This window comes from Parasteatoda tepidariorum, chromosome 4 (assembly GCF_982258835.1).
Source record: "Parasteatoda tepidariorum strain Cologne lab strain chromosome 4, Ptep-v5.0, whole genome shotgun sequence".
Classification (NCBI taxonomy): Eukaryota; Metazoa; Arthropoda; class Arachnida; order Araneae; family Theridiidae; genus Parasteatoda; species Parasteatoda tepidariorum.
In genome coordinates this window covers 9084232-9111160 of record NC_141758.1, presented here as the reverse complement: position 1 = coordinate 9111160, position 26929 = coordinate 9084232, and the positions used below count along the sequence as shown (strand labels likewise).

General features: G+C 31.5%; 1 protein-coding gene across 2 annotated transcripts in view; it reads left to right on the top strand.

The window, feature by feature from the left end:
• The window catches only part of LOC107446147 (putative inorganic phosphate cotransporter), a 42175-nt gene extending 16180 nt beyond the window's left edge, over window positions 1-25995 (top strand). Inside the window, exons 4-10 of one of the 2 annotated variants that reach the window (XM_087160609.1) lie at window positions 6107-6290; window positions 8428-8555; window positions 9856-10005; window positions 12507-12639; window positions 18589-18744; window positions 19916-20001; window positions 25520-25995. In XM_087160609.1, the coding sequence (XP_087016735.1) occupies window positions 6107-6290; window positions 8428-8555; window positions 9856-10005; window positions 12507-12639; window positions 18589-18744; window positions 19916-20001; window positions 25520-25714 (1032 nt within the window). In that variant the 3' untranslated portion in view covers window positions 25715-25995. The remainder of the gene's footprint in view (window positions 1-6106; window positions 6291-8427; window positions 8556-9855; window positions 10006-12506; window positions 12640-18588; window positions 18745-19915; window positions 20002-25519) is intronic. The other variant, XM_087160610.1, reaches the window with a different exon arrangement.
• The last annotated feature ends 934 nt before the right edge of the window (window positions 25996-26929 follow it).

The window sequence follows — 26929 nt, the reverse complement described above, 5'->3', positions numbered from 1 at the left end:
TCAAAAATATAGGGGTTACTTCTTCCCTTGAAGAAAGTAAAAAATTTTCTGTTGGTGACTATTCATGATTTAATTTTAACATTCGTGGGCTGTGATATTTCCTAAGCTTTGAAATCTGTACTATTTCAAAATTTTGTTTACTCAAAATATTCATTTTATTTATTTTGTAATTAAATTCTGAAATTGTTTGAAGAATTTTATACGGTCCACTGAAAGGAGGTGACAACTTCCTCGTATTAGGATACGTAAATTCTTCAAACAGAACTAATTCATCATTTTTAAAGTCTATATCTAAAAATCTAGCATCATAATAAATTTTATTTCTTTCATGATGTTCTCTAGTTCATTGAATTGCTATTTTTTTAGCTTCTTCAACAGGTGGATAGACTTTTTCATTTAAGGGATTTTCGTAGGGGAGTCTACCATGCATGAGGTATGCAGGTGGAAATTTTGTTACAGAATGGGGAGTTAAGTTATAAGTATTAACTATATCTTTTAACGAAACAGGCCAGGAAGATTTATTAGGTTTTTCATTAATTTTACATTTTAAACGGGTAATTATTGTTTGACCAAGGCGTTCAACCTTGCCATTAGACTGCGGATGATGTGCAGTTGTCAATAATTGTTGAATTTTATTATGTTTCAAAAACTTTTTGAAATGAGAAGAAGTAAAGGCAGCGTTTCGATCACTCAACAAGGATTTAGGGATTTGATTTTGAAAAATTTGATGCAAAAAATTTGTATAAGTTTCTGAGCTAATGGATTTTGATGCAAAAGCCCAAATGTATCGCGTAAGGTGGTCAATAATTAAAGTTAAATATTTTTTGTTGAATTATAGTGATTCAATCCACCAACACTATATATTGCTAGTGAGTCAAAAGACTGATTAACAGGGGGTAAGGATTGTAATAATCCAAATCTTTTTTGTCGCGGTTTTTTATTTAATTGGCACGTATGACAATGTTTACAAAATTTTGTTATATCTGAAGTTATGTTATTCCAATAATAAACAGGTGTTATTAAGTTAATCATTTTCTGAACTCCTGGATGATTAAATTTATAATGAGCACTTTGCAGAAGTTTTAATCTTAACGAAAATGGAACAACTATTTTAGTAAAATTTTTCTTACGTACACACAAAACATTGTTGATATCAACAAATTTACCTTGTAAGTTATCTTTCCTTTGCGCTTCTACAATTTCCGTCAAGTTTAACAAACGTGAAACATAAACATTATTATTTTTACTATTACTTTGGACAATTGAATGTGTTGCATCTCTCGAAAGCCAATCTGCTTCAAAATTAGCAGAGCCTTTTTCTTATTTAATATCATATTCATACATACTTAACAATAATGACCATCTAAATAAGCTACCTTTTAAATTTTTAACATTTTTTAGCCAAACTAAAGCAGCATGGTCAGTATGTATGGTGAATTTTTGTCCAAAAAGGTAATGATGGAATTTATTTAGAGAATCGACAATAGCAAGACATTCAAGTTCTGTAATTGCATAGTTTTTTTTCATAGTCCCTTAATGAACGAGAATGAAAAGTTACAGGATGCAATACACCACATTCATCTGTCTGTTTTAGCACAGATGCATCAACAAAAAGTTGACATTCATGATTAGGGTTAAAAATTTTCAAAATTGGTTTACAAATAATAGCATTCTTTAAAAGTTCAAAAGATTGGTGACATTTTTCTGACCACACCCATTTTACATCTTTCTTTAACAAGCTATTTAAAGGATGTCGAATACTCGCATAACTATCAATAAATTTATTGTAAACATTTATTGATCCGAGAAATCTTTGCAATGATTTTACATTTTTAGGGGGCAATAATTTTTTTATCACTTCAATATTATGGTTATCGGATGATACAATTCCATTTTTAATTTCATATCCTGAAAATTCTATTTGTTTTTGCAAAAATGAACATTTTGAAAGTTTTAATTTTAAGTTTTCTTGTTTACGAATATCAAAAATCTTTTTAAGATGGGTTAAATGTTCATCATAAGAATTAGAAAATATAATGATATCATCAAAGTAGTTTGTAGCAAATTTAATTTTATGTTTATTTAAAATTCTACGAACTGTACGTTGAAAAATGCTCGGGACATTCTTCCAGCCAAAAGGTAATCTTAAGTATTCAAATAGACCATTGTGAATAGCGAATGCTAATTTCTCAGTGTCATCAGGATGAATACGAACATGATGATATCCCTGTGATAAATCTATTTTGGAATAATAACTACTATTAGACAATTTTTCTATTAAAGTTTGTATTAAAGGTAGAGGTTCAGAATCTGTTTTTGTAATTTGATTTAATTTCCTAAAATCAATACATAAACGACTCTTTTTATTTTCATCTTTTTTAAAAACTAAAGTTACTGGGGCAGCATAAGGGGATGAACTTTCTTTTATAATGTTATTTTTTAACAATTCCTCTATTTGTAAATCAATTTCTTGTTGTTGTTTTGGGGAAGTTTTGTACGGCCTTAGAGATATAGGTAAATCTGAGGTTAACCTGACTCTTTGCGATTCCATTCTAATTTCTCCTACGTCATGTTTGTGTTTCGCAAAAATATCATCATAACTTTTTAAAATTTCTTTAAAGTCCACATTTTCTATCTCGCTTTCATTTTTTATTTTTTCGTCGATATTAACCTGATAATGTCTGCACCCATTACCTAGATCTATCTTCGAATCATTTGAAATTTTTGGACATCTTTTCTTTTTCCTATTTGTCCTTTTCCTTTTATTTTTGTTACCCTTTACATTATTTTTTTCAATGTTTACTTTAACTGAAACATCTTCAACTTTTATTTTTTCAACATTTTTACCCTTAACATTTTGAGAATTTTGCTGTCTAATGTGCAAAGATAAGTTGTCATTGTTAGAATTAGCAGAGGTGATCAATCTCTTACCAAATTGAGTAACAACTGGCCCGACACAATCAATAAACAAACAAAATTCTTTGCAAGTCTGCAACCCAAGTAAAGCATATGGTAAATCAGTATCAATTACAAAAAACTTAACTGAATTAACAATTTCGCCTATCTTAAGGGGAAACTCACAAATTTTGTTAAGTGTTAGTTGTCCTTTCGTTTGGGTAACATTTAATTCCTCAGATTTTTTAATAGGAATTTTCAATTTTAACACCAAATCTTTTGGTATTACATTCAATGTTGACCCGGTATCAACATTCAATAATATCTTTTTGTTTACCTTTTTATTTTGTTTTGGTTTTGGACGTCCCTTTAGGTATTTATTTTTCACTTTACCTCCATTTATGTATTCATTTTCAACTTTATATCCATTTAGGTACTAGTTTTCAACTTTATATTCAATTAGGTACTCATTTTCAACTATATATCCATTTAGGTACTCATTTTCAAGTATATATCCATTTAGGTACTCATTTTCAACTATATATCCGGATATTAGTAATTGCTATTGATTACTTGTCATATTTTGAACGTTCACATCAACCACATTATTAGGGTTGTTTACACACGTGGAGCCCATGTGAAATTGATTCAAAAGTCCTTTCTTTGAGCAATATTTACATTGGTTTAATGGGTTCTCCTGTGTTGTATGATGTATTTTGGGTTTTGTCACATTTGGGGTTACATTTTTATTTTTAGGACAAGCCGGGGCTTTATGTCCTGGTGCATTACACTTAAAGCACTTAATGTCATATTTCGGATTTTCTAACTTCTTCACATATGGTCCCTTATTAGCTTGAAATTTATTTTCATCTAAGTCACTTTTAATTTTTTCATAAAGTTTAAGTTTTTGTTTAAATTCAAAAAGATTACTGGCTACATAAAGAATTGTTTTATTATTTGTTTGGTCTGGTATTCCTTGAATTATGTAAGTGATTAGAGCTAAGTCATCAATATCACTTTGAGTAGCTATTTCTCTCCTTTTTAGGAAATATTCTTGAAGAGTTTCATTATATCTTTGTTTTCTTTTTTGCAACATTGCATGTACTTCTGCACTATTGCAACTAAGTCCAAATTCTTCAAGCAAAAGATTTTTTAATTTTTCATACGAATTTAACTGAGTTTCACTTCTAATTAAAGTTAATGCATTATGTTTCATACATCTTTTTGCAAATAAAAATGTTTGCATATCAGACAATTTAAATAAATTAGCATGAGTTTCAAAATTTTCAAACCAAGAATTTATATTATCAAAGCTGTTTCCATTAAGCATAGGGGTAACTGCTTCAATATCTGAAAAACTAACTATTAATTTTGTTTCATTTTCCCTATTTATATTATTACTAGAACTTTGACTATAGGATACCATATCTTCACCAACACTACTTTTTGTACATATAGAATTTAAATTAGTTTGAGTAAATTTATTTACATAAGTTTTAGTTGGTAAATGTGGTTCAAAATCAGTTTGAGTTTGTTTACTTTCAAACTGAGTAGTTTCCTCCTCATCTTCGGAGGGATTTTCATTTACAATCGAATTTTTTAAGTAATTAAAATCACATAAACAATTTAAAATATGTTTTGCGATTTCATTTTTATTTCTCTCAATCAAAAACTTTTTAATCTCAGGAGTCCAATGAAGTTTTTCTCTTCAATTCAAGGGGGTGAAAAAGGGAGTTCTAAGGCGACGAAGTAGCAGTCACTTTAGGCCTAGCTTCCACCGCGAAGCCAACATTCTGCCTGGCTTGTAATAACGGTGGATCCACACCGTTATTTTTTAGTTAATTAGTAGTCAAAGCAGCATGATTAAGGAGTCCAGTTTCGGCATAATCTTTTATTTTCAATAGCGATGGTGAAAGCATACATCTTAGCCTCCTCCCGCTGGAGATGGGGGGAGACCTATGTCCCGTCTAAGCAGACGGATTTTACTTAAGCATGATAAACAACAAAAAGCACACGCAAAAATATTGCTCCTCTATTTTATAGGATGATAAAAAGTTGTGAAGAGGCTAGTCATATTGCATTTTTCTGTATTCTTACGCCTCATCAATTCATTTATTACTCATAGCAAATCGTTTAATCTTTCCATATATGGAAGTGAAAGATCTTAAAATAACTTCTCTTTTGAAGTATAAATCTAATTATTATTCATTGGCATGTTTTTAGCCTTGAAATCCCAAAATAGAATTTCTACCCTTATCCTTTACCAAAGATATTTTATGAAAACGAATGAAGTTTTAATGCTTTTATTAATACAAAAGTATTTAATTTTTGTATTACATATATATAAGTATATATATATATATATATATATATATATATATATATATATATATATATATATATATATATATATATATATATATATATATATATATATATATATATATATATATATATATATATATATATATATATATATATATATATATATATATATATATATATATATATATATAACCACTGCTGTAAATTCGAAAGGCATTGTTTTATTTATCTGCAGGACTGCATGAATTAAATTTACCAATTTAAATATAATGAGCCGTGGTGGCTCAGGGGATAGAGCACTCGCCTACTAATGAGGTGATCCGGGTTTGAATCCCAGCGATGGCAGGTTAAACATCCTCAGGGGTAGATGGATTATAGGTTAGAGTCCCTGGCTCACCAGGCTCATCGCAGAATATTTTTGTGGTTTTCCCTTCATATAACACAAATCCGGGTTAGTTTCATCAAAAATATATCCCATGAGCCGCGACGGCTCGCCTTCCAATGAGGTGAACCGGGTTCGAATTACAACGAAGGCTGGTTGATACGTATCTGCCTCCGGCTTGCACCGACCACAGTGCTGACGTGAAATATCCTCAGTGTTAGACAGATCACGGGTTATAGTCCCTTTGCAGTCAGGCTAAACATGGGAGGTTCTCGTGGTCTTCCTCTGCATATAATACAAATGCGGATAAGTTTAATCAAAAAGTCCTCCACGATAGCAAAATTCTACCAATACTTGATCCAGGAGTTCCCTTGTCTTTTGGATAGGGTTAAACAAGCAAGGTTACGGAGTTGAACATTATTAGTCGTGAACCCAAATTTCGTAATTTTCTGTTTTCGGATTTGCTTTTTAGAGGCATTTATTTTCATAGTGGTTTTCTTTTAGGGTGTGACATTCCCAGCTATAAACGTTGCCATCAGTAAGTGGTCACCAACAAATGAAAGAAGCAGATCTTCGGCTATTATTTTTTCAGGAATGCTTATTGGGACCATCATTGGAATGCCGATCGCTGGACTTTTGTGCACTTCGGATGCTTTCGGTGGGTGGCCATCCATGTTCTACGTATTTGGTAAGTTAACACCACAATGAAATTCAAGCTCAAGTTAAATAAATAAATACCGAAACTATTATAAGCATTAGAATTTCAAAGACGAAAACCAGAAACTTCTTTTATTTAAAATTTCAAGCTCCTGAAATAAAAATAGGAAGTTAGATATATACATACCAATTGCTTTTAATCTCTTAAAAATTATGATAGATCAAAAATATTTGCTACGTTACGAGAAATGAACGATTAAAGCTTCGACTATTGACTATTTAATTCATAAATACAAGAATGTCACGGGTTATTAAAATTGCGAAAAATGAAACAAACTCAATTTATTTTACTTATTTATAATTGTTTTAATTATTCAATCGTAAGCCACTATGATTTACAATTCAAATTATTCACATTTTAAAGAAAAAGAATTCTCGCATTCACTTTCAATAGAAATCCGAAAAATACATGATAGAGAAAGTTGCCTATTTCTATCTCTTCTAATAAAGTTTTGGATTATATTTTGCCACATTGTGTGTTTTTAGTTTGTGACAATTCTGCTTTAAGTTGGATCAGCTCCTGAGTTAGAGGATGAATATCCAACCACTTTCTTTCATGGAAAAATCTTACCCATTTCCGTAAATGAGGCTTGTACTTTAGCGGATAAAACTTTCCAGTAGACCTAGTACTTACCCAGATACTCCAACTGTTAGGTACTGTTGCTAATTATTATATTTTTAATAGAATCCCCATTTTCATGTTTATGTATTCCTAATCTCTTTAATTATTCCATCGTAACTGCTACTCTTACTTACATTTCAAATTATTTATATTTAAAGCAAAAGCATTCATTGCTCTCATCTTCAATAGTAAATTGAAAAAGTGTTTTGAGTTCAGCTTTTCTCAGTTATTCTGATTTACGGAATTTATAATCCACGAGCAATATCAAAACAGATTTGCATGTTCCAATTATCAACAAGCCTGGGAAGGTTGCCAGTTAGGATAAATGAAATATGTATGTATATGTTAAGGTGAATGACCGAAATCGGTGGTTGTTGACTTTCACCGGTGAATGTTGACAATCACATAGTCGCTTTGGTGAATGTTCGAAATATTTATTATATTCGATTTTATATGAACTTATTCGTGGATATAATTACATTTATTCGATATTTTAACTCTACACTGATGTTTTTTTAATGTTAAGTGCCACGGCCCGGTATACATTTGCCCGGTATACCCTACACTGATGTTTTAAGGTCAAGTGTCATTGCCCGGTATATATTTGCCCGATACTCCAAACACTGATGCTTCTTCTAATCTATCGTCAGTAAGTATTAACATATAGAATAAATATAAATATATCAAATAAATATAATAATATCAACGAATAAATAATATAAAATTGGATATAACAAATATTTCGGACATTCACCAAAGCGACTATGTGATTGTTGACATTCACCGGTGAGAGTCGACATTCTCCAGATTTCGGTCATTCACCGTAACATATACATTATTGCTTAAATCTTTTTTGACTTTTCATTATCTTAAGCTAAGTTTTTTTCAGATTTATTTAAACTTTTTTCATCTAATTTTTTTTTTAGATTTTCTTTTCTTTTAATTATGTAAAATTTGCTATTTTACAAGGTGTTTGCCCCATAAATTTTAAATTTCAACATGTCTCTACGAAACGTCTTTTAGTAAATAATTTTGTGTGATCACAATTTATATTTCAAGTGAAAACTTTTTTGAAAAGTCAGTAATAAATATATTTTTACTATGTTTTAGTACTTATTTACTATGGCTTTATTGAGTGAAAAGGGCATAAAATATCTAAGAAACAAAGACAAATAGAAAACTCTTTCACAGAGCAAGTAGTTTTACAGTTTTTCTTTTCTGGGGAAAGTGTACTAATCGCCTCTGAATGTTTAATGGCCTTTTATATTTGCATTTTACTACAATCTAAACAGCTGCGTATAAATTATTTTTCCGAAAAGGGTAAAAGAAAAAAGAAATTTACGATACCACGTTCTGGGATCAAAGGCATTAAAAGTATAATTTTTAGTTCATTGCACCTTTTTTCCATGCACATAAAAAGTTAAAAATCTATTTAGAAAGCAATTATATACATAATTTTCTTGAAACACAATTTCCTAAATTTCAGGTTCAATAGGTTGCATATGGTTTGTATTTTGGTGTGTTTTAATTTATGAAAGTCCAGCAATACATCCTGCCATCTCAAAAGAAGAGTTACTTTACATCGAAGAAAACAAAACAGAACGAAAGATAAAGGTTATATAATATCGATTACACTTTATTCTAACAGGATTCTTTTTCAGAGACATTTTAACAAATTTTAATTTAAGTTAAATATGGTTTGTGGAAATTGAATTTATTTAATGTAAATTGTAGAAAAGAATTTAATAATTGTGTTACACCTGCAATAAAAGGAGCAGCGGATGAATGAAATATTTCCAAAGAATTATTTCTCAAATTTAGCATGCATAACTGCTTTCAAGACTTTTTTCTTTATTTAGATTCAGTTATTTTAAGTAGAACCCCAAATTGGAAAATATTAGCCATTTTAAGCTTAAAAAAACAAAATATGGAAGATTTACTCTTTACTCATTACTAAAATACAAAATTGTTCAATTTAGTAAATAAATATAATATAGTCACCTAAATAATTAGTATGTTTTTCTTTGAAAAAACGAGTTTTGCTAACAAATTGGGGACAATCATCACAGTTTTTCGAAGGCTCCGTCGTAATATGACATGGTGCTTTTTTGCGAATAATATTCTCCTTATAAAAGTGTTGTGAATTTGCAATTGTTACTCATTACTGTTATGTCAAGTTTTGCCTATCTAAAGCCAGTGCTATCTACGCTTATTGAGAAAACGGTGCAAAACGTCTATATGGAGAAAAGTCACAGTTTTGAAAAAAGGGAAAGCGTTTGTGGTCTATTTTTTTAATATTTGGAAACTCATTCCAATGCTGCATTACTTGGGCTCATTAAAATGAGCAAACACTGAGAATAAGACAGCGATTTTGATAATTTTCAAGTAGGTGGAAAAATGTCGCCAAATTGGCGATTTTTAAAAAAAAGTTAAATAGTTTTTTAAATATTTAAGTTATTTCTTTGTTCTAATGCCCAGACAATTTTTCACGGCAAGAATGTCTTACATCATCGCATTGTTTTAAGAGTAGGGCACTTAAACTATGGCATTTTTTCATTTTTCTTGACGACAGAGTTTCGAAAAAAAGCGTTAATTAGACTCTTCAGGTCATATTAAAAAGAAATGTAGAATTAATTATTTCCCCTCCCTCTAAGAGAACCATGTCTGGCTATTTTGTTGCAAAGTTAAAAAAAAATGGCACTTAAGAATTTTAAAACGGGACAATTTCTAAATAATTGACTATCAAAATTTTTTAAGTTTTTCTATTTCATATTATTTTGCTTGCTAAAAACATACCTGTCCATATTTGTGTACGCTTGCTCATCTTGTCCTCTTTCACGCGTACTTTTAAAACCATACAAATTCATGTTTACTTTTATAATAAAAATGTTTCATAATTTTGCATGTTTTCTAGATGTCGAAACAAGTTTGGAAAAGCATATTTACGTCAGTACCTGTATGGGCTCTTTCAATAATACATTTTGGATTTGATTATGGATTTTTGATTTTACTGACAGAGTTGCCCACTTATCTAAACACAGCTCTTAACTTTGATTTAAAATCGGTAAGCAACTTTTGTTTTGACCCTTTTGCACTGCGAAAGGTGCCCCACCGTTATCTCTAAGTTATTTATATGGGTAACTGTGTGAATATAGAGTTGTGTCTTGTAATCCGTAATTAGAACTGCTATAGTAACGAAAATATATAAGTCATTGCTTTTTTTGTAATTTGCAGTATTACACCAGGATAGCCAACTGCAACTGTGAAAAAAAAATATATCATCTGAATATTTTTTAATGTAGAAGAAAATTAAATATAAGGAATCGCAGACTTTTGCTTAAAAAGTACTTTATAAGGCCGCGATGGCACAGGAGATCGAGCACTCGCCTCCCAATAATGTGACCCGGGATTGAATCCCTGGTTGATTCAAGTTCCGCACCCGGCTCGCACCGAGCACAGTGTTGACTCAAAATTTACGGAATATTATTTAGGGACAAAATTCAGAAGGAAAAAAAATTAATTATTAAAAAAAATAGATAGCATCAAGATCATTTTGAATTGCACGTAATTCAAAAAATTTTTTATAAAAGCTTTCGTAAATTTTCAATATACTTTTCGTAAACTTCGTACTTAACTTGTTTGAGTACAGATGGCGCACAAGAAAATGGGTTTTTTAATAGAGGATGAAAAATTCATTTTTTGTTCTTAATTTCTATAAATCGACATTTGTAGTCATTAATAGACATATAAATAATCATCATGTCATTTATCGAAGTTTTCCTCTGTAATTATGGTGTACAAAACCTTTAATCAACGTATAATCGTCTTCAAATAATAGTCTACTCTTATAATTATTATTCACATTGTCAGGAATATTTTTGTCGGCTCCGCACAGTTAAAATTTAGCTTTGCTTATCCGTATGCTCATTATTTCTGATAATGTATTGGAAATTATCATTCCTTGCCATGTATATATAAATACATAAATATATATATATATATATATATATATATATATATATATATATATATATATATATATATATATATATATATATATATATATATATATATATATATATATATATATATATATATATATATATCATGTAATATTACATAAATTTAAAATTAAAAACAGTTTGAGTTCAGCAGTCTATGGGGTGGCTGTTACTGGGAGACAAGCACCTTGCTTGTATAACTGAAATAATAAGAGCAACCTGCTGTAAACTGTAGATGGCTGTAGTTTGATTGTCAACGTGAGGTAACGTAGATCAGGATTTCAGTAATGGTATTGTATTTGATGCTGTAGACTATTGATGCTTTGGTTTGAAGACTATTATTTATGCTGATGGTTGTGATATGAGGCGTCGGAGGTGAAATGATTGGCTATTGGTCTTAGTTTTTCGTCTTTTTCATAGTTTTCGAAGTTGATTAAAGTTGGAATTTGATTAAAGTTGGCTGCGATGCATTTTATTGCTTTATCGCGGAAGTCTGCATTTAATTTTTATATATATTCGAATAGTTTATTGCATTAAAGAAAGTTGCATTTTATGTGATACAGTGAATTTTTGATATGTAGTGGGGGAAAATGACTTAAAATGGACAATACTCAACTAGAAATAACTTAAATTTCGTTACCACTAGACAAAACTTTTTGCAGAGCGGAACAAGTTGGCATCTCTCTAGATTAATGTTTGTGCAGTCCATATAAACTAGACTATATGCATTTAGCCAAGTCACTATCATACCTCCTTGAGTCATGTAAAATAGAATATTTTTTTTTACTGTCAAGATTTTTAATGCGCGTAAATTCTTTCTGCGTTGTGGTAATTAGAATCGCACCAAAATGAATTTTTTTTATCACAGATGCGAAAAAAAAAAAAAAAAGATTTCTACCGCTTTAAATATAAAACAAAGAATATATGAAAAAGTCAACTACATAATTGTTACTCTCGTTATTCATACCCATAATTTCCTGAGGATTTTATTCTGGCATATTTTGAGTTTTTTAAGGAGTGATGTGGAGATGTTGCTCCAAGCTGGAGATGCATAAGTCAGGATGGGACGGATCATCGAGATGTAAAGTAAACGTTTAAGTCTGAGTTCCATTTTAGGGTTCTGAAGAAGGATTTGTAATCTGTGGCAGGCTGTTTGTGCTTTGTTGATAACTGTTTTGACGTGATCTTTCCAATTAAATTTGCTGTAGCCTTAATAATATGTATTTTTGTTTTAAATATAAATGATTTTAAATGTAAGTCATAGTGGTAGATACGATTGAATAATTAAAAAGATAATAAAAACTAAAAATTAATTCAGTTTCTATCATTTTTAGTCTCATGTGTCGTCCCTGCCTGTTGTATGTTCCATTTAGGGACTGCTTTTAACATTTACTTCTAGAAATTTTTTTGCCAATTCATGACAAATTAAGCTAAATATTAAAAGTTAATTGTAACTTTTAATACCTGTGCAATTTAAAGTTAAATATCTAATGTGATTTGTAGTCTTTTTAAAAAAGATATTTTTTAAGATATACAATTTTCTTATTCACCTTTCTCTTTGCAGAACGGGTTGCTTTCTACATTGCCTTTTATATTCTTTGTTGCCAGTTCATGGGTGTCCTCGTTTATAGCAGACTACTTAAGGAAGTATAACAAAATGTCCATAACCGCCATCAGAAAATTGATGACTTCAATAGGTTAGATCTTATTTAGATTCCTAATAACTTGAAATTGTAAAAATATATAAGATATTCCTTATCCCTTTTAAACCTGGTTTGATTTGTAAGTACTGATTTTTATGTAAGAGAAAGACATGAACATTTATTTGTACATGAAATTGTTTAATTATAAAATTTGTAGTTTATTTTTTTTAAATTTCTATACAGTTTGAAGAATGGTACTAAATCTCTGAGAAATAACAGTTTATTTATTAGCACACCAAACATATGCAGGCTTGTATGCTCAAATAAGATCGATAAGCCTTTGTCGAGTAGAAGAATAATTCAGGGAAAAACAGCCCAAGTCAAAATTTTGGATGGTTGACCATTGATCGACCAAAACAGTCTTGATGGCAACCGTCAATAATTTCATCATAAGCCATTATATTTTTTGATGATAACCAACTTAAGTAATCATCACCCAAATTTAGAAATTCGGGCTGATTTATGATGGTCCTACATCAGAATAGCAATTTGTTTTGATGGGTTTTTTTTCATGTTGAATATCAGAAATTTCCACTATAGTTTCTTGATCAAATGTTGACTCAATCACGAACCACCATCACCGCAATATAGGAATTCGGACTGATTTTTGATGAACCAGCATAAAAAACAAACAAATTGTTTTAATGGTTTAATCCTGAAAATCAACAAGAATTCTCATTAAACCATCATGGAAATGTACAGTTGAACCATCATGGATCATTATAGACGGTTAGCCCATGAGAATTCAACTTTTTCTTGATTATTAGCCATCACAGTGTATTAAAGTAGCATTTTCCATCATGGAAATTTGTTGGCATATCAAAAATCATGAACGCATAATGAAAAATGTTGGATGATGATGATAACCATCATGAATCACACTGAAACCAACATAAATCATCAAAAGTTTTTGATGGGAGACGGTACGGCGGGATTCAGGCTTGCTGCACTCCCTCTACTGAGCGTTTGGCTACGCGTGATACCATTCGGACAGGGAGGCCTCTGTAAGTTATGATTAATCATTTAAGCGCTACAATTCCATTTTCGGTACATAATCACCTTTTCAAAATAAATAAATAGAATCTTTTAACTCATTGTTAGCTTTCTAGATTACAAATACATGGGACAAGCAAGACATGCCTAATTCACTTTGATAGTTTAATGATTCTTAACTATACATTTGTTGCTAAAATCTCTTTTCTCTTACACTAACAGGTAGCTAAGTAAAAAAAATTTAATGATATTAGACTTACCAGAAATACCTGTCTATAGAGATACAAGGCCTCCTACAACTGAAAGCCTCCACACGGTTTTTTATTGGTAGTCCGATCATACCACTATGAAGGTAAACCAGTTTACGAAAAAGCCCTTTAATAGAAATACTAGTAAAAATAAGAAAGTGGTAGCAAATATATGTCTAATAATTTGTTTAATTTTTGAATATGATTAGTTTGTCTTATTTACTTGTCTACCACTACAGATTCAATTCTCAAATATATATGACAAATTCCTCTCAGTCACTTTTAAAATAGAACTTGGTTTCATGCACTCAAACTGTTCACTTTTTAAATAGTCTGCGCAGACTACTTATAAGAAACCGTGTGGAGGCTTTCTGATATAGAAGGTGATGGCCAAACACAAACAGTGAATTCTTTTTCAGTCACTTACTTCACTTTATCATCAGCTATTATACATTTCGTTATTCTGGCTTATTTATATTAAAAAGCTTTTTCCCAGCAAAATATCTCAAAAAGAACAAACTATTCAATAAAAAGAGAGAAATATCAACAAGTTTATGAAATAAAATGCACATGTTCAAAATATGCACATGAAGATCGCGAAATGAACATTTTTGTCATACTATCGTCAAATAGCAGTCTTGTTCACATCCTTCTCCCCAAAATAGCGAAATAGTATCATCCGATACCACGTGATGAAGGCGGAGCCAAGTGCCAACTCCTGGTGAAAAAACTGTATTTTATGTCTAATCAACAGAAAAGAAAATTGTATCAATAAAGCTGAAAATTTAATGTAACGTCGAATTTAAATTATATTTTTCTGGTGAAAGATAAAACCGTGTGTTAATAGTACAATGCAATTGGAAAAAAAGCAAATATAAATAAATGTACTTTGGAAAAAACGAATTCAAAAAAATACTATTGAACTCATAAAGAGCATAAATATTTCAATTTAGATGATGAATAACAGTAAGAATTATTTATTGGAAAATACTTCTTTTTTATCAATTTTTATTTGAAGCAGTATTTAAATATATATTGCTGTTTATTGAAAAAATAGAGATTAATGTTACAGTAAGTTATTAGCTTTAAAGAAATCCAAACATATTTCATATTGTCAATTTCTATTTAAATAAATATCTTAATGTTTTCCTGCACCATTTCTATACAATGCAATAAAGTCGTAAAACTACGCGAAAATTAATTTAATTTTTAAAAAGTAGCAATTTATTGATATATCAACTCATACGTCATTCCTTTAACGTATTCCATTTAAACGTACCCTCCTTCCTATTCCATTTAAACGTACCCTCTAATGGTATACGTAATGCATATATATACATTTATGTGATTAAGTGCCAACCACCTTAAATTAAAAAATATATGTATTATATTTATTTTTAAAACGTAGTATTATGAAGAAGCATAAAAGTTATCAAAACTTTATAAAAGTATCTGCTAACCATTTTCCGTGGTGGTAGGTACAATGTAAATAAAAATACTAAGTTCGTAATGTTTGGTTGCTTAATATACATCACACACGAATAGTTAAATCAAATGATACGGAGATCCATACTTTTACACAATTTCCAGTCCAGGAAACGCTTAATCTGAAATAATTACAAACCATTAGAATGGTAAATCTATTTTATTTGAAACATTCACTAAGTTTTAGCTACCACTAATTTTTTAGCAAAAAACAAACGTCTGCCTCTTCACCAGTTTGCAGAGGTGCCAACTTGCACCGGACCGCGGATAAATATTTCTTAGCGGTAGCCTTTGAATATGAAAGCATAATTCTTATTTTAGCAAAATTAATTTATATTTATTAATATTTTTACCCACCACTGCTTGTAAATAAATCATCATCATCTAAAAAGCCACTCTATTACAGTTGTAACGGGATAAACCATTTGAAAAGTTACCGAAAAACAGCGATTTTTAATTGACCATTTCTAAAAATATATTGTAGAATCCATAGCAGTTTGCATCCTTCGTTCGTTTGCTGTAGTGAAACTGGGCGTCTCAGGCCTTACGGCCCTTTTCCCATTCATCCTGAAATTAGACTAAGAAACATACACGGCAAAAATAAATATAGCAGTTTGTATCTCATACTCATATGTGTTGGTTATCTTAGCATCAGCCCCGCTAGGGGCTCCAACTAATTCATCTGAGTGGAAATAAATAATAAATCGCCGAAGCGCAACTGAGAGGTGAAAGTTGGGGTTCAGTATCTTTTACTGAGAGAAAATTAAAATGAAGTAGTGAGATTGAACAAACAAGTTTTGAGAGAGAGAGAAGAGGTTTTGTGGCAGACTGCCTCGCCTCCCTTCGAGGTATTACCCCGAGCTTCACAGGTGCACAGTAGCCACATAGCCCCAGGGAAAAGGGGAAATACATAATAAATGCGCAAAATTATTTACAAGTATTTACAGCTATTTGCAAAATTTACGGGACAAAACTCCGTCGGATAGGAAAAAGGCGGTTGCCGGGCTATATTTTATGTTGTCTTTGATAAGCTCAAAATCAAAATTTTTGAAGTAATTGCACGTATGACAAGAGAGTGCATCTCTGAAGAAACTTGCACATAGTTCAGCTATGTGCTCATCTATTTTGTTGATTTTTAACTCTCGTCTTAAATCTTTCATTCTCATGGACAGTTTGTATCTATGTAGCTGCCAGCATTTTCGGGCATTTAAAACTAATTTTTTAGTGGTAGCAACATTAGTGTTTCGACTTAATAAATCTTGAAGTTTGAATTTCAAAAAAAAAAAAAAATTCATGCCAAGACAGTTAACCTCCTAATGAAATTTATCAGGTTCAGATCCCAGCGGTGGCATACCCTCGGCTCACGCCGACTACAGTGGTGATGTAAAATATTCTTCCTTGCTGACGGATCATGAGTTAAAATACCCTTACAGTCGGACTAATCCAGGAAGGTTTTCCTCTCCATGTAAGCGCAGACAAAGAGACGGTGAACCAAAGAAAACACACGAAATAAGAAGCTTGGGTGCTATTTCAGGTTGCTTTAAGCAGCATTTTAATTTGATTATTACAAGTTATAAATTTCAATAGTTTTTTAGATGTCGATCGACTTGCTACACTCACGCTACCGAGCGTCTGGCTGTTGGTGATACCACTCGACCAGGGAAGCCTCTATAATGGATTCGATTTGATTTATCATTTAAGCGTTACAATTCCATTTTCGATGCATAATTACTTTTTTAAATTAAAAAAAATAAAATCTGGTAACTCATTATTAGCCTCCTTGTTTACAAATATGTGGGGTAAGCAAGACATGCCTAATCCACTTTGATAGTTTAACCCCTTGGGGACGGGTGATTCAGAAAAGCATTCGTACAAAATCAGAATCAAGTTGCAATTAAATAAAAAACGGTAACTTAAATGTAGTCGTTACTAATTTGACAGACTTACTTTGCTTTTATTTTAATTATTGTTAGTTTAATCATATATATAATCAATGTTAATTCAAAGTATAACTAAATAGTTTTATTTTGAACAAAGTAATGGTGAATTAAATAAATCAAAAAATTATAACTCCGCCCACAAATAAACTGCTAAAGAAATACTTTAATTACCAGTTTTATCTTCTTACCCTGATTGATACGGTTTTTTGCTGTCACGTATTTGTGACAGTCGGCGCGAAAGGGTTAATGATTTTCTCATACTCATATGTGGTAGTTATATTAGCATCAGCCCCGCGAGGGGCTCTAACTAATTTTAATGATTCTAAATTCCACATTTGTCTCTAAAATCTTTTTTCTCTTGCAGTAACTGGTAGCTAAGTATAAAAAAAAAATAATGACATTAGGTTTACCGGAAAGTCCTCTCTGCGGAGAGCCCTTTTGGGCTAGAGCTAAGTACAGAGATGCCAACGTTTTGCGCTTTGTAAAAAGAATATTTTTGTAGTTACAAAATTTATTTTAAGTTTGGCATTCTTCATTCATAGTTATTTTTTCACTACCACAGATCAAAAAATTTAAAGTATTGCAGTTCCCCCGTGTTGACACTTCTAAACAGAGAGCGTAATTATTCTTATTCTACCAATTTGTTAAAACTTTTGCAGAAAGCGGAACAGTTGGCATCCCTTTGAGCAGTGGTCGAAAGCAGCGCACTACAAATAGCGAAACTACTGTACTCGTTACTTTTTTTTCGTAGTTTTTAGTGTAGTGTGCAACTTTTTTTTAAAGTAGTTACTCAGTTCTGACACAATTATTTTTTAGAATTTGATGGGCACAAATCCTCGCAGGTCCGTCAATGGATGCAATGAAAATGACCCTGAGTTTACAATTTAATTCGCTAACGATTTATTATAAGTTTTACTGAAAGCGGAGCAGTTGTTATCCCTGCGTTAAGAAGTTGAAGCCGAGATAGCCTGGTTGGAAGGGAGCTGGACTCATGCTAGTTACAACGGGATTTCGAATCCAACCGGTCGACAACTCCCCGGTTAGTAAATGGTAACTGGTGCACGATGAAACAGCTCACGTAGAACGATCTGAGGTGTCATGCTCCTCGAGATCATAAAGATGGAGTATATATTTTATTTTCCCAATAAGATTAACATTAAACCAGTGTTAAAAGGCAGTTTAAATTCAGGTGATTTTAAATTTTATGAAGTGCTTTACTTATTTATTAATAATTTTTATTATAACGTTTTATTAAACTTTCAATCCTTTATGTGTAGGCGTTTTTGGTCCAGCTATTACCTTGATAGTTACAACTTTTGTTGGCTGTAACTCGTTAATCATCATAGTTCTGCTATGTATAGCGATGACTTTCAGTGGATTTGGTTTATCTGGATATAACGTTACGCATATGGATATGTGCCCTGATTTTGCAGGTAATTTCGATTTTTTTAAGAAAAAAATATTATGTATTATTGAGCCATTCGTAAGAAGTATACAAAAACTTATAACTCTAAATGCCTGTCAACATGTAACCCCTATCTCTTTTGTCACCATTGATTTACATCGATTCGAGCAAAAGCTTTTAAAACAAAGGAATAAAGATCTCGTGCGGGAAAAATAAATTTTCTACAACAGTGGATAAATAGCGTCAATATTTAAAGAAAAAAAACATTAAAATGCGCTTAAATTTAAGATAACATTCGAACTAATGAGAATTTCGAAAAAAAAGATCTCGTTTAAATTTTTACCCTATTCGAAAAAAGAATTCGAAAATGCCAGTATCAAAAACCAGTAAAAATGATACAAGAACCAGTATAACCATACTGGAAATTTAAAACCTGCTGTGAAACTATACCGGAAATTTTAAAAACTAATATGGCTACATTTTTTCACTTCATAGATTTGGATAAGGCATATGGCATATATATTAGGGGCGGTGATAACGTACACTTTCTATATATATTTATTAAATAAATACATATTTAATCATTTTATTATTTTCGAGCGAAGACGGTTTTTGAGTAAGATTTTTACACATTTTAATTACTTTAAAATCTGCTTAAAGTTAGATATTTAAATAAAAGTAATTTTATAATTAAAATAATTTCATAATAAAACTTGTTTTTATTCGTTTATTATTTATGCACAGCCATTATACATTATGCACAGCCATACATATCATTATGAACAGCCGACCCAATTTTTGGGTCTACGACTACTTATCATCAACTCCGTAACCTAGTAATTTTGAACCCAATCCAGAAGACAAGGGAATTCATGGATTAAGTATTGGGAGAAATTTGCCTTCGTGGAGGACATTTTGATGGAACTAACCCACACTTGCTTTGCAAGGAGAGGAAAAACCCCTACGGTTAGCCTGACGGCAAAGGGACTCTAACCCATGATCCGTCAACCACTTAGGATATTTCACGCCAGCACTGTGACCGGTGCAAGCCCGATGCGGATTCGTATCGACCAACCATTAGTGAGATTTAAACCCGTTCACTTCATAAGAAAGCAAACGCTCTGTCCCCTGAGCCGTTTCTTCTGGGTAGGTAACTCTAATCCGGTGTATCATATATTATATTGTCAATTTTTTTCCAGGAACTTTATTTGGAATAACAAACTCAATAGCAAACATTGCTGGTGCTTTAGGTCCATTGAGTGTTGGAATATATACTGCTGAAGGAGTAAGTATTCATCTTTTACAACCTAACAGCCTTCTCAAAAACAGCACAAATGTTTCACAGGATCGCTACGGATGACTAAAAATGCAATAAGTGGTAACTAATAAAATTCAAAATCATACTAAACGAGATTAAAATTAGTAACTTCATATTGCATATTTTTTTCAGTTTACTATTAAAAGTGAACACGCATAATATTTTCATTTTAAATACAAATAATCTGAAATGTAAGTCATAGTGATAATTATTATTGAATAAATAAATAAATAATAAATAAATAAATAATAAATAAATAAAAAGGAATTGAGTTTCTACCACTTTTTATACTTTTAGTCGTCTGAGGCATCCCAGGTATCACTATTGGGATTAGTGATGTTCATTAGTTTAAATAAGTTTTGTCTAGACACACCTGCCAACTGCTGGGTTCCCTAGGTTGCAAATTTTTTTTAAAGTGGTAGCAAAAGTGAAATGCTTTAAGCTATCTCTTTCTCTCTCTCTCTCTCCCTCTCTCTCTCTCACACACACACACACTCACGCACACTGAATATTTATTTGGAAATATATATGGGTGCCAAAAATAACTATGGAATAATTTCGTAATTCACAAATGAGAGACAGCCTCCCGCGCTTAGCTTTAATGCATCATCCGCCTAGCATTGAGGATATTTTACGTCTGCATTGTGGTCAGTACAAGCCGGATGCGAAATTCGAATCAACCAGCCATTGCAGCGATTCGAACCCGGTTCACCTCATGGGAAGTTGAACTGAAAAAAATATTGTTTCGAATGTTTCTGCCCACTAAAGAGTTCATTATTGAATTTTTTTAGCCCCATAATATTTATAAGTCTATTATATAGCTCAATGAGATTTCGGAGATGAATCACGTCAAAATGGAGCAAGAAAAAGAAAATTCGTGGAAGTTTTAAAAGGGGTTCTTTTTCTTTTTTGAGAATTTCGCCTCAACTTTTTATTGGATTGGAGTTTTTCATCGAGTCCTAACGCGTTGAGTTGAAAGTGATGAAGAGGTCCCGGTCTACTCGCTTTTATCCTTTGTGCTTTGAGATAGAAGTTGAGATAAGTTAATTTCAGGGATTGGTTGAGCTGATGATGGTTATGGGGTCGAGCCCTAGCGGAGATGTTATATATCCATAGATCTAGTTCCGTATATTGTTCAAATTTGTAGTAAAATAACAAGTTAATTAAAGCATTTTTTAACCCAATAATGCCCTGTCAAGAAAATAGTCAACGTATAAAAATAGATATATGAAAAAACTGGTAGAACTGGCATTTACAAAGTAGATAAATACTTGTGCTGCATTGTTCTTTCCTTTTGGGAAATAAAAGCTCTCCCTTTTTGTTTACTGCTATGTAACATTTGGACAACGACAAATATACGTGTGTCAAAAGTGTCACTATGAACTGCGTTTTTACCGTGAGTTTTGTTTTTGAATAATGAATACCATGAGAAGTGTTTAAGAGAAAATATTTGCATTCTGAATATTTTTCCTCATAATAAGTGCTGCATTTAAAGTGTTCTTAGTAAAAAATTGTATAAGAGCTTTTTTTACAGAAAATATATTAAAAAAACATAGTTTTGTGTTTTATTATTTTTAGGCAAAGCCATTTTTTATGAGAACGTTCTATAAATTAACATGTTGAGAGCCGCGTCAACCACCGGTGGCTGAAACTGCAATTACATTCAGGCTGCGTCTGCCACCGCTTGCTGACACAGACCTTTAACATAAGCCGTGAAAAACAGCTGGCTGACAGCGTATAACACGATTAGAACTATAAAATTTATACTCTTTTATGGACTTGCAGAAAATGTATTCAAACTTTACTTAATTATTGTGATTCTTGGCTTAATAAATTCAATTTAGTAGATTTTTATCCACCGCTATTTCTACATAATTCGTAGGTTTATATAATTCACAACTTTCATCTGATGTGTCATGATAAAGCTTCTAAAAAAATAGCAAAATTCGTCTAATATTTGCAAATTTAGCTTGTAGTTATTTACCGTGGCCAGATGGGCAAGCCATGTAAAATTAGCGTGGTACTCAACGTTTTAACAACAATATTCTTGAGGCGAAAGAGTAAGGAAAAGAATGGGTGTGGTGTTTGCGGATTTTACTTATAAATGTTGGTTGGAACAACTAGTTGATTTAAACTATCTTTTATTTCTGGAGAGAAAAATATATTTCGATGATTTCTAAATTAATATTAACAATAAAATAGTTAATGTCATATTTGTAAGAAATATGTTTTCAACTGTTGTCCAACTTCAATAAAATTCTAAGCGTACAAACACAAATAAGAAAAGCATATTATTGCAGTTATCTGATTACGACTTACACGAGTTAAGCTATTAGATATACGACTTTTTTAAATTTCTATTTCATAAGAACTATTCAACCGATTTCATTCAAATTTTGTAGTTTGCCATATAAAATTGCGTACTTTAAAAATTATGAACGAAATGCACAGCTTAATAATTCAATTTGTTTTATTATTATAAATAAAACAATAAATATTTACAAATATTAATTTTTTGAGTGGATTTTTCTTGTTAAGATAGTTTAGTTCTTACCATCAGATTTTTTATTTATTCAGATGTCTTTTTTGTAAGCGTTTACCTATCATTCGCAGACACGTTTCAAAAGTAAAAAGAAACAAAGTACCAAAGTTTTTCTTGAGCTATAGAGCAAAATATGTCGTACCTAAACCAATAATTTCGGTTTTATTATTAGCAAACTGATGAAATTAACCCTTTGCACTCGAGAGGTGACTGTCAGTCACCTTTGTCACCTGTAAAGTACCCACCACCCTAAATGTGACATTTTTTTCACCTTAATATTTAGTTACCACTTCATTTAGTGATCTCCGGGTATTTTAAGGTAAGTTTGTAAAAAACTCTTTCAAAATGTTAGTGGTTGCGTCCATTTTTTTAACAGCTGAAAGAGCTTCGAGTGCAAAGGGTTAATGGTTTTCGAAAACTAATATTATTTTGATGAATAGTTGTAAGGTTACTATAGTCGAATATAAATGTGTGTTACCTGACTGTGAATATATGATAGATTAGGGCTGGTACGTGTACCACGTACGGGGTCTTGAGACTAAAAACACGGGTCGGATACTAGGTAGTAAAATTCTCTCACAGGGCCCAATCGAGTTATAAAAACATGACTGAGTTCGTGGTATATATCTTACCACGAATGACCGAAATCCAGAGAATGTCGACTTTCACCGGTGAATGTCAACAATCACATAGTCGCTTTGGTGAATATCCGTAATATTTGTTATATTTGATTTGATATTAATTTATTCAATGATATTAATATATTTATTCGATATTTTAATATCTGCTGAAGATAGATTAGGAGAGACATCAGTGTTCAGAGTACCGATTAGATGCTTATTGGGCTGTTGCACTTGATATTAAAAACATTTATGTAGGGCATACCGGGCAATTGTATACGAGTAAGTGGCACTGAACCTTAAACAAACTTTGGTGTAAGGCATACGGGACAAATGTATACCAGGAAATGGCACTTAACTAGACCTACGATATGCTTCAGACCTTACCAACAGTCACCGGTTGAAGTCAACAACCACCAATTTCGGTCATTCGCAGTAACATATTGTAATACAGGCCTACAAATTGATTTGTTCTATCATAATTTTTCAAAAATCTATGGACACTTTTATAAAATGCAGTACTGTTTGCTTCAGTCAAATCAGAAGTAAAAGCCTTACGACGAATTGTATTATTTTACTGCAGTAGCGCCATTTTTTTGAAATTTTTTATGAACTCGTAAAAAGTCTCGCCACTATTGCTAAAAAGAAGTTGTTAATTCCTTTTAGTTATCTTTTATTTTGAAACTTCGAAATCTCTGATTTTGTTAATCAATATACTCATTTTTAAATTTTGTAGGATACGAACTTATTAGAATAAATCTTCCTGGTTGGTTGGTTGGGCGCTGGACTCATGTTTGTGAGAACGACATCTCAAATCCAACCCGCTGAAAGTGGTGCTGCAGGTGGTACCGACTGCAGGTGGCATCTCTGTTATGGCAGCCCTTTAATATTAAACATATTCACAGGGTGGTCAAAACCAGCATAATAAACAGAAACGTCCTCTCTGTTTTGACTTCTTTATATTAATGGTGGAGATATTTTAAGAAAAATAAATACTAAATCTTAAAATGTACCACTTTTCAAAATAAATATATAGTTATAAATCTTTTAAAATTATATCAGTTAGCATGACATAAAGTTTCCAGTTTAGAAAAGTTGAATAAGTATCTGCTACCATTTTTATAATGAAGGTAGATGCGGAAAATATTTCGAAATAAGTTCACTAAATTCTATATTGTAAAGTTGTTGAACAGCCAACCCAGCTTCTGGGTTTTCAACTACTAGTTAATGTCCGTAGCCTTAGAACCCAATCCAGAAAACAAGCAGAGATGCCTACTTGCTCCGGACAGCAAATATATATTTTAAAGTGGTAGTTTATCAATTGTAATTCTTGGTTTAATAAATTCAATTTAGTAGATTTTTATTCACCACTAATTTTAAATAATTCATAGGCTTATATAATTCACCTTCGTTTGGCCGAAATCGCTTGCTACACCTTTCAAAAAGCAAGCAAAAATAGTCAAATATTTGCAAAATAAATTTTGTAGTTATTTACAGTTTTCTTAATTATTTTGGCGTGTCCGGAGCAGTTGGCATCTCTGGACAAGGGAAATACTGGAGCAAGTGGTGAGAGAAATTTGCCTTCGTCGAGGACTTTTTGATGGAACTAACTCGCATTTGAGTTAAATGGAGAGTTAACCCATGAAAACGTCCCACTGTGGTCGGAGCGAGCCAGGAGCGAAATTCGTATTGACCAGTCATCGCTGGGATCCGAATCCAGTTCAAGACAAAATCACTTAGGAACTCCTAAATTGTATAGTGCATAAAAAATTGACTTAATAAAATACTGAATAAGTTTTTATCGGATCTTCGCACACTAGGACCCATACGCAACTGAAACAAAATTCGATCGAACCAGTGGTTTCTGCTCGATTTCTTTGTAAACACATCTGATTCCTGACTCAACTGTAGCGTTGCGAACGTTTCTTGTCACGTGACCAGTTTGCCTTCTAATGCTAAATTAGATAGAACTATTTCTGACCAATCATAAAGCAGATAATCTCCGTTTAATGGTGGTGTTGGAGAATTTTGTTGGAGTTGCAAAGTTTTTTTTTTAAAAAAATTACATGTAGATTTATATATTTCTTAATCAGAATCAGAATATAATGCATTTAAAATTTTGCCTCATCTCTCTTATATACTAGCGTCTGCAGATTAACTCCTTACGAATTTTTCTGACTAGTCAACTCAGTTAATGTGTTCGCACAGGATAATACAAATCAACAAACCCTCGTCAGTTCAAACTTTATGTTAGTATATAGATTAATCATTTAAGTTTTGTGTGAATTTGTTTGCAAATAAAATTTATCCATTTTTTTTTCAGGCTACACTTGCAAACTGGAGCAAAGTCTTCTACACGACTGCTGCTGTATATATAACTACTGGTTCGATATTCGTGATATTTGCATCAGCTGAAATACAGCCATGGGCGATTGTCAATGATGAGTCAAAGATAGAAAAGCAACCAGTAAAGAAACCCATGGAAATAAATATTAAGAGTTTACAGACGAAACTATAGCTAGTTTTCATTCAATCAAAACAAGTGGAATTTGCAACTGAAGTTAGACAGAATCTAATCCACATATATCTTCTACTCTGCAAAAAGTTATTTTCAGCAGAAAAATTCTAACAGAAATTTTGGCACAAACTTCAACTCATAAACCTCTGCTTGAACTATTTAAAAATCTTTAAATGTCAACACTTTATACTTTGATTAATTTTAATTGTAGGTACAGAAGTACTGTCTCTGAGAAATTAGTGTATAAATGTTTTTATAAATTAAATAATATCTTCTTGTAACTGCCTAGTTTGTTCTAATTGTCCTAAATATCTTGTAATAATTTAGTAAGAATTACAGCGTGATTTCAATGAAAAGCTATTATAAGAGTGACAGAGTAGATAAAATAGTATAAACTTTTTTCTCTTTGGTATTAACTTAATTTACTATTTTGCAACGCCAAAATTAGTTGAATATAAATACATTAATGGCCAACCATACATTTTGAATTTATGTTATGATCATCTAGATGATGAACAATTACACACAGGTAATTAGTAATATGGCGGTGTTTAGTCCAGATTTAGGTGTTTAGTCCAGTGATAAGGAATCATGTTTTCTAACTGATTTATGAAGGCGTGATTATAGTAATTTGCTCCTGGGAAGAATTGATAGTCCAACAATATATCAAACACCAAATGCTGTAATTTAAATCATATTTTCCATCATAAAATTAAGCAAAAGAAAATAGTAAGCTTCAAATGCGTATAATTGAGGTACATCTTCAAAGAGATAGAATTGCTTTTAGCAAACTAACTGTGTAAATTAACTAAACCCCCCAGTCCTAAAGTTAAAAATTTGAAATTAAAAAGTGATTGCATTGTTCCTAATGGTCACTCAGAAACATAGAAAGAGATCCATAATTGGCGATTTGTCGAAAGATAAAACAGCCAAAAACAAAGCTAACCTTGCATAATTAATATTAAAGTTAACATAATTTGGCTATAGCCTAATCACCAAAAGGACCTTAAGAATTAATGTAACCCTGTAACTGAAAGTAGCAGAAGGAATAAAGAGTTAAAAATAGATTTTGATGTTCGATTTAGTAGTGACAGTGAATTAATAAGTAATACATTTGCATTGAATTAAAGAAAAAGTTAGCCGTTACATTGATTATTAAAAAGAGAATAAAATATTTATATTTGTTTTTTTTTTCTTCTTGAAAATGTAATTTAA